General features: G+C 34.8%; 1 protein-coding gene across 1 annotated transcript; it reads left to right on the top strand.

The window, feature by feature from the left end:
• Positions 1-1,352: 1,352 nt before the first annotated feature.
• LOC121223096 (protein RRP6-like 2) lies at positions 1,353-9,094 on the top strand. Its single transcript, XM_041104093.1, has 14 exons — positions 1,353-2,242; positions 3,813-3,968; positions 4,199-4,357; positions 4,427-4,510; positions 5,025-5,104; positions 5,216-5,266; positions 5,870-5,978; positions 6,430-6,512; positions 6,597-6,642; positions 6,829-6,916; positions 7,025-7,194; positions 7,647-7,985; positions 8,066-8,167; positions 8,359-9,094. The coding sequence occupies exons 1-14, from the start codon at positions 1,499-1,501 to the stop codon at positions 8,992-8,994; spliced, it is 2,847 nt and encodes a 948-aa protein (XP_040960027.1). The 5' UTR covers positions 1,353-1,498; the 3' UTR covers positions 8,995-9,094.
• Positions 9,095-9,423: the final 329 nt, after the last annotated feature.

The raw sequence follows: 9,423 nt of genomic DNA, 5'->3' as shown, positions 1-9,423 counted from the left end.
AGGTCAGAATTTGTTGCGACTTTCGTGTTTACTATCTGTGTAGCTCTCATGAGCTTAAGTTCAGCCTTCGGGCTTCTGAAAACGATGTACTCATATCCGTAAGTTGTTCTTCGAAAGGTAAAATATCGGGAGTTGTCTTGAATGGTAATATAATTATTTATATGATGCATTGAATTGGTAAGTATTTAAGTGAAAATATGCTACTGCTCATGAAAAAGTATTAAGGTTTAAATTAAGCAATTTTCTTATGAAATGACTTATCATGTGATCAGTTCGGGAAAGGCTTTGGGTAAATGCACTATCTTGTGACCATGGTTGAGTGATATGTTTATGACTTGTGTGACATGCATATGGAACAAGCGTGGAAAGTAAAGAAATGCAAGTGAAAATAAAGAAATTATCAAGAGTTAAAGTAATATAAAATCCTACAAAGCTTGGGATAATATGTTTAAGTGATACTGTGGATTTATTCACTTTGTAAGTTGATGAATATAGCTTCATGGGTATTGTGGTATCAATATTGGGTTATCCTTGATATGTATAGATTTCATATTTTAAAAGAATTAATATGATTAAAGACTATATGAGCCTACTAAGCATTCATTACTTACGTATTTGTTTTTTTTTATTTACCCTACAAATTATCGGAAGCTCGATTGGGTTGGAAACTTGTCGGAGATATATCACACTATCCATTGGTTTTATCGGTAATTTTGGATGATTTGATTCTAGTTATAATGGCATGTATAAGTTAATTTAGCCAACGTTGGCTCATTAATATTTTGATTTTGGTTGGTTTCAAATATGAATGCTAGATGAAATGAAATGTCTGAAAATTAATTTGTAAATTTCGGTAATGTTCCGTAACCCTGTTCTGTAAATATGTATAATTTGTAAATATTTCCGTAACTCTGTTCTGGCGACGAATTCGGGTTAGGAGTGTTACCTTTTTAGTTTTTATACTTTTTAAATTTTAAAATTCCAGTCCTCTCTAAATGATAACTGTTAAATTCATTAAGTTAAGTTCTACTATTTCTAAAATTTGATTCAGCAAATATATTATTATATGTGTAATGTCATGTTAACTTGTTATTTTCACATATTCCTTACTAAAAATCATGTTAATGGATTAACGATTGTAATTTTTGTCAATGCTGATATTTTAAATTTTGATAAGTATAGGGACTTAGAATGACTTAGTTGGAGAATATGAGCTAAATTTACAAGTGTATGCATATTACAAAACTGATAATTGTGTTTAACCAAACAAATTTAATTGTTGTTGTTTGGTTCAGGACTAAAATTTCAAACTTTGAATATTGTAATAACTAAAATTTACCAATTTAAAAAATATAAGAACTAAAATTGATCAAAGTAAAGTATAAAAACAAAATCCGCAATTTTCATAAAGTGTAAAGACTAATAGCAGAATTTAACCCAGAAAACCAAAAATCTCTAAAACCCTAATATGCTTTTTCTACCCTAAAACCCTAAAACAATGATGAACGACTACGACGATCAGATAACAATGGAAGCCCAATCTCAACCTTCAGAAAATTCTCAAATTCTTCAAACATTAGCTCTAGGCCCTCTCTCTTCTTCTCTTTCTTCACTCTCTTCCTCTTCTACAACCCTCCCTTCCAATCAAGACTTTCATTTCTTCAACAACTTCTCCGATTTCAAGCTTCCCATCGATCAAATCGCCAAAACATCCGATTCTTTGCTCGAATCCATTGGCGCTTCGGCTAGAACATGGGGCGCCAACAAGGCCATCAATTTCCCTAGCAACCTTGACAGCATAGCCGATGATGAAGCTTATGATTGGCTCGTTGATATTAACGACGAACTTTTGGAACGATTTGACGTTTCCATCGACGAATTTCATAAGATTCGAAAGAAAGAAGAGGAAACGGGTCGGTTTATTGGGTCGGATCCTGACAATAATGGGTTTCAGTTGGTTTACGGAAAGAAGAAGAAGAAAATTAACGGTGGTTTAGTGAGTGACTCGGTTGGTGTGTCAGTGAGTGGGAAGGAAGGTGGGTTTTCGGGTTCTTCTGGAGTTAAGGTGAAGAAAGAGGCATTGGCTACGGGGACGACTGGGAAAGCGAAGGTGCCATTTCATATACCAACGATACGGAAGCCTCAGGAAGAGTATAATATACTTGTGAATAATTCGAATCAGCCTTTTGAACATGTTTGGTTGCAGAGGAGTGAGGATGGGCAGCGTTTTGTTCATCCACTGGTTGGTCTTTGTTTCCCCGTTTAATCAGTCTTTTATGGAGTTCTGTCTTTTCTTTTCTTTTGGGGTTAATCACTATGTTATAACTGTTTCCTAAATGCTTTCACAACATTTCTGCTTTTAGTTGGTTACGTATGTTATAGGATAACCTCACAGTGTTTCATTTTTGTTTGGTTAGTTCAATGAGTGTTGAGGTTCGTATGTTGTCGGATAACTTCATAATTTTTCTATACCGAGGTGCAAAGGGCAAAAAAGCGCTTCCTCGAGTAAACTGAGGAATATGTCTATGTATGTGTTTTGTGTATCTTTGTCTATATATATAAAAAAAAAGCTTAAGATATTCTGATAATGAATTCAAAAGGTGGTCCAATTTATCTTAGAAAAATGCTTCTTCTTCTTTTTTGACCAATATGCATGTTTCTTGCGGTCTCATGTTTGTTGTTGATTTTTTTGTTCATTGTTTGTTGTTGAATATTTATACATTAAGATGTAGAATTTTGATATTGTCTCATCTTTACTATCAAAGAAATTAGAGAGAATTTCAATGAGGCAGGGTTTCATGCATTAACCACTTTACAAAAAGGTGTCCCTAGTCCCTACACTCACCAAGTGTGCTTCTGATCAATGAGCCTTGGCCTAAATGGCCTCTAGCACATTTTCATCTGATGCTAAGTCACAGCACCTAAGCACATACCTTAATGACACTGGTTTGGGAGTTTTGATGCTTGTGATCAGGATTAGAATAGTTGGACATAAGTGAAATGCTTTTATTAGAATTGCTGGGCTATTAAGTTTGGTGCTTTTATTTTCTTTGAGTGATACAACACCTGTATATTTTCCGGGGCATGAATTTCTGTACAAGAACTAGCAAGAGTGATTAATATGGTTGTTTTGAACGTTCTCACAGCTCTGAAATCATTCCCATGGAGACAGCAAAGATGAATAAGGAGAATATAACTGTCTTTTAAAGTTTTCTAGGCACCTTGCATAGTTGAAAGGAAAAGGAAAAAAAAAATGAATTTCTGTACAAGACGTAGTAAGAGTGATTAATATAGTTATTTTGAACGTTTCATAGCTCAGAAATCTTTCCCATGGAGACAAAAAAGATGAATAAGGAGAATTAACTGTAATTTTTCAAGTTCTCCAGAGTTAAAGGCACCTTGCATGGTTAAAAGGAAAAGAGAAAAAATGAATTTCAGTAAAATAGTTCATTGAAGTGATAGTATTTCTGATTTACATTGGTTTGTAGGAAGGTATCTTGTAATCAAGGTCGTCTTTCTTATGTTCTTATTGGGGTAAATTGTGACGTTGCTAATAGTAATTAGAAGATGGGAAAGGCTGCACTTGTTTTTAAGAATGTTACCATGTTCTTGAGAGATACCTTAGTAATAATATTTACATATGGATGTGATAAAATTTCACTTTTTGTATTGTTCTTATACCTCAAAATCTCACACACATCCAACCATGTTCAACAATAGCTTCTAAAACTTTCTGGTTTATCTCCTGTTAAATGTTAATTTGTGTTGCTTGCTGAAATAAGAGAAAAAACATTTCTATTGCCCTTTTACAGGAGAACCTCTCTGTTATGGATTTTGTGGAAAAAGATAGTGCAGATATTCAGCCCATCAAACCCCCATCAATGGAGTCTACCTCATTTAAGCTGGTTGAGGAAGTAAAAGATTTGAAGGATTTAGCAGCTAAGTTACGCGGTGTGGAAGAGTTTGCGGTAAAAATTCAACTTATAATAGGACTTTTTGTGATGATGCATGTTTTGCTCTTGCTTCATAGTAAGATATAGAATGTTCACCTGGTCTGAAGAAGGGTGTATGCATCTCTGGTTTCAGGGGTACCAGTTACACTGGACTTTGTATGCATCAAATATAGGATTAATTTTCTGTATTCTCATAATATGTTACCTCTTTGCCTGTCGTTCATTTTCTCTGTAATTATTCTCAGGCTGATTTGGAGCATAACCAATATCGATCTTTTCAAGGACTAACTTGCTTGATGCAAATTTCTACTAGAACTGAGGATTTTATTGTAGATACTTTGAAGCTTCGAATTCATGTTGGCCCATATCTTAGGGAAGTTTTCAAGGATCCCACCAAGAAAAAGGTTGGTACCCTTGATAGTTTTTTTTTTTTTTTAGCTTATTGCATGGTTTGATATCCTTAATTCACATAGGTTATGCATGGAGCAGACAGGGATATTGTGTGGCTTCAACGAGACTTTGGCATATATGTGTGCAATCTCTTTGACACTGGACAGGTTTCTACTTCTATGAACTTGAGGATTTAATTTGAGAATTTTCTGTTAGATTCTTGGTTTTATTGGTATATTTTACGAAGCTAAGTTTATGTGGGCCTTGTCAACAGTTCACTTTTTATGAACTTATTTGTGAGTTAATTAGCAGTGTGACAATGACTTAGGGGAAAGGAAATTGGTACAAAGACCATACATGAAAACTCTTTACATGTGGTTTAAATGATTGAACTAACTTAACTAGTTTTATGGATGATGACAATGGTGCTAAGCTTATAAGAACTTATTGATAAAGTTACCACATACTATCTTAACCATTTTAGATGTTATAGCCTTAGAAATATTATCACCCACACAGATTTGTTGAGCCTAATTGACATTCACTAAGTGCCATGTCTTGATTATATATGCTTAGGCTTAGTTTTGAGTGCAATTAATAAATACATGATTTGATTGTTTTTATTTTGAAGTTAAATGTTGTGTTGGGTTCTTACCAATATGTATTTTGCATGTTTCTCAGGCCTCAAAGGTCTTGAAATTGGAAAGAAATAGTTTGGAGCATCTTCTGCAACATTTTTGTGGAGTTACAGCCAACAAAGAGTGGGTTTTTATTTAAATTTATTTGATCGTTTTCCTTATACTTGCTAGTTCTCTCCTCTTTGATCATCACCTATCCTATCTCCTTAAGGTTGATTAGTTGACTCAATGTAGGTACCAGAATGCAGATTGGAGATTGCGTCCTCTTCCTGATGAAATGCTCAGGTAACGTTGCTTTTTTACCTTTCAGCTGCCTGACTCTCTCTTGCTAGTTAAATAATGTCTAATTGCTGCACTTGCATATGTCATTAAAGCTAATGATTGATTGCTATTGACCACTTCCTTTTTAAAAAATGAATTATAGAAAGAGAAAAAAATAAAGGATTACTTCAACTGTAAATTTGACATAGTTTTTATGACAAACTGTTGTTTCTTAGTTTTGCCTGCAGCATCATTTCTTTTGAACAATTTTATGCAAACCATGACATCTTTATTTTTCCTGTGCTCAAAGTAGTGCTGACTTAACCCCATCAAACTTGTCAGAAAAGGAAAAAATTAACCATAAAATCTGTAAGACCACCATTACTGATATTTTATATGTTTTTTTTATGAGAAGAAATTCAAACAAACAGATGTGAATAGTCGTTAATTTTGACTTTTTAATCAATATGAAGTAAAAACACAGTGCTTTTTATTTATGTTTTGAACTAACATATTACTCTGAAGAAAATTTCAAGGTTCTGTCACTCTGATTGCAATTATTGAAGAGGAAACTTTGATTGTTATCTGTCTATTAATTGTTTCTGTTTATTACCATTTTTATGCCAGATACGCTAGAGAAGACACACACTACTTACTGTACATTTATGATTTAATGAGAATCAAATTGTTATCAATGCCCCAGGAAGGTGAACATTTGGATGCTCCTTTGGTAGAGGTATGATGCTGTAAATGATAGCTCACAGCATTTTCTACATTTATAACAGCATGCCATATCATATGCTAACACTTCTAGGTTAACAGAAGCTTAGAGATTTGATAGTCTTAATCTTAGTTACATTCATGTGAGAGCTGTGTTCCTTTCCACATTCTACTGGCTTCTGACCTTCTATTTTATTTGATCTTCGGTGTATAACCTACAACTGAGGCTAGGTGTTGAAAATTTATTTGTTGATCAACTATCCATATCAATATAATGTGATTCTTTGGATACCTTCATTGGTTTCATCGAGTAAAATGCATACAGTGTATATGTTTTGTTACTTTTCTTGCCTATTTCATCTTCCTTCAAAATTAGTTTACTTGGATGCATGAATTTATGAACTTTGTTGCTTTCTGTTTTTTGTTATTGACCGTCATCGTAGTAGCAAATGTTCTGTTGCTAGCAGGTCTACAAGCGAAGTTCTGATGTATGTACACAACTGTATGGGAAAGAGCTCCTGACAGAGAATTCATATCTCCATATACATGGGTTTGTTACTTGCTAAGGCTACATGATTTAAATACATATTACATAATTTCTAAATAACTTTGTTTTTTCTTCTATTTAATATAGGTTGCAGGTGGCTGGTTTCAATGCTGAGCAGCTAGCAGTTGTTGCTGTAAGTTTTTGTTGATTTCATATCTACTTGGCCCTTTGTTTACTTTTAAGATAACACATGGATTGGTTGGTAAATCATAAGAAATGTCTAATTTTAATTCAGAGAACATATTTGATATACAATAGCCTTACTAGTAAAAAATAGATGATATCCCTTAATCTTGCGTCTCACCTAAATGGTTTATAGGGGCTTTGTGAATGGCGAGACATTATTGCTCGTGCAGAGGATGAAAGTACTGGTTATGTATTGCCAAACAAAACGCTTCTTGAAATCGGTAGGAACTTTCTTGTTTTTATCATTTTCCAGTATATTTATCTTCTTTTTTCATACTGCTTGTTGGTATATTTCCTGAAGCACTTTTTGTTTTTCTTACTGCTAAAAGCCAAGCAGATGCCTGTAGCTGCTCACAAGTTACGTCAATTGTTGAAATCTAGACACCCATATGTGGAGCGAAATCTTGGTGCAGTTGTTAGCATCATCAGGCATGCTATGCAGAATGCTGTTGCATTTGAAGCTGCTGCTCAACAACTTAAAATGGGACGTATGCTAAATGTAAGATTAATTACACTGATTTGATAACCCTGATCGTATTGTTATAATGTATTTTGTTAAATCTGTTCTATGTATTATTATCTCATTTTTCTTTTAGTCATCACATGGGTTGTGAATTGTGATCATTGTCCAGAAGTAAAAATGAAAGCATTTTGGGTTGTAGTAGGCTGTTTGCATGACTTATAAAACAAAATCAATCAAGTGAATCATAATGTTAACATAGGAAAGCTACAAACATGAAGTGTGCTAATTGATTGATTCAGTTACATGAGTCTGATAAAATGTCATCGAATAAGCCTTAGAAACTTTATCTTAGCCCGAGAATGGGTTGATAAGAATGGTAAGTGCTACTTCCTCATTACTGTTTATTTCATTGAACTTACAATTGGTTGGAATATGTTGATTTTATAATTACTATCTGTTAAGATGACTGTAAGATTTCTACTGTGCAGGCATCAGAACAACATATAGCAGCTAAAGAGGGAGCTGAGGTCTTAATTCCTGTGACTCCTACAGACTTTAAAACTGCAAATGATAGAACAAGAATCATAGATGATGCTGTAGTAGGACCTGATGGGATAAGTTCACAATCTGCTTCTCTGCAACATAAACACGACTCGATCAAGATTGGAAGCAGTATTACTCAACTTGACAGAGACAAAAAACAAGAAGGATTCTCTTTTGAGCCACATGTGAATGGTAGCTCAATGTATGCGAGAGAAAATCTTGTCATCTCGGGAAAGAGTGGAGATGCAAATGCCCATACAGTTATTCCACCTTCAACAAAGATGGTAAGTTGTTAATACTTTTGTAGATGGTGATCTTTTTTTCCTGATGAGTAGCTGCTGGATAAAATACCTATTACCTGTAGGCAACTGGAGCAACTATTCAGGTTCTAAAGAAACCAAGCTGTGGCTTTGGAGCACTTCTGGGGAATGCTTCCACGAAGATGAAATTTGATATGGAGAAAAAGGTGAGTCAAGTTATTCCTCTATTTTGCTGTTGTGGCTTTTGATTTTGTTGCGGTATTGAAACCAGTGTAAATGCTCCATCACAGTCCATGACAGTCGCATTTGTCCATCATTGCGATTACTTTAGTTTTGATTCCTTTGTGCATATTGTGGTAAGTAATTCATTGCTATCTTGTTTATTGTCGTCATCTAGGAGAAGGAAGATAGTAAGTTGGCGCAGATCAGATCTTCAGTAAATCTTTCATTTCACTCATTCTCGGGCACAGCAGAGCAGTCAAAACCTCCTGTTAACGAGCCAACTAAATTTCCAGAAGCTCTACAGCCCAAAGAACCTCCTGCTGTGGTAGCTACTGAGTCGTCGACATTAGAAGATATTATCATGTTAGAAGATAATTCAAAAAAGGATGAACAAGTTGATGGTAGTGGTAGTCCGGAAGTCAATGATACACCTGGGAAGGAGAGTTGTATGGCACCTTCCTCTGAAACGGAAAAAGAAGATGAGACTATGTCTTTATCCTATTTATCTACCAGCTTCCAACAGTGCTTCGAGTCTATGAATCAAAACAGAAAAGCAGTTAAAGTGAAGAAATCAAAAGAAGATAGTGGTGTTTTGCAAATAAAGCCATTTGATTATGAAGCAGCCAGGAAAGAGATTAAGTTTGGAGAAGATGCAGAGACAGAATCAGGAAGCCATGCAAAGTCTGGTGGTAAGAAGAAAAGTTCAGCAATGGGGCGACTGCAAACAGACGATGGATCTAAACAATTTCCTCAAGCTAGGCGACGTCAAGCTTTTCCTGCATCTGGGAACAGAAGTGCAACTTTCCAATGATCCTTGGATCAAGCACCATAATCCTGTAAGACAAATGAGAAACAAGCGTGCATTTGAAGTGTTAATCCCTAATCAATAGAAAAAGATGATAATCTTGCTAGACTGCCATATGTTTACACCCCAACTTGAGTAGTGCTTAAAAAACAAAGCAATACATATACGTGCTAAAACCAATACCTAGTTAAGATTTTAGGATCTGCTTTTTAATTTTACACCATCTTAGTACTATCTGTGTTTTTCTTTAAGAAAATGCTTGCGATAGCATAAATTATTCAACAATACGAGTAAAAAGATAAAATGAATATGTTGCTGGAGAAGCTCTAATAGATTAGGCTATGTGCGATCTCGTCGGCCGTACTAAAAAATCACGTAATCACAACCATCATCTTCATGGCACATTCTAGTGTCACGGGGCTAGACCTTTCGTCT

Source organism: Gossypium hirsutum, chromosome D11 (genome assembly GCF_007990345.1).
Source record: "Gossypium hirsutum isolate 1008001.06 chromosome D11, Gossypium_hirsutum_v2.1, whole genome shotgun sequence".
Taxonomy (NCBI): Eukaryota; Viridiplantae; Streptophyta; class Magnoliopsida; order Malvales; family Malvaceae; genus Gossypium; species Gossypium hirsutum.
The sequence above is the reverse complement of the archived record's forward strand: the minus strand, read 5'-3'. Positions and strand labels throughout refer to the sequence as shown.

Bases quoted from the DNA above. Each gene is read 5' to 3' on its own strand.
- LOC121223096 (XM_041104093.1), top strand. From the start codon at position 1,499: ATGATGAACGACTACGACGATCAGATAACAATGGAAGCCCAATCTCAA. The intron at 3,969-4,198 runs GTAAAAATTCAA...AATTATTCTCAG, and splicing joins GCGGTGTGGAAGAGTTTGCG to GCTGATTTGGAGCATAACCA. The intron at 5,105-5,215 runs GTGGGTTTTTAT...GACTCAATGTAG, and splicing joins GGAGTTACAGCCAACAAAGA to GTACCAGAATGCAGATTGGA.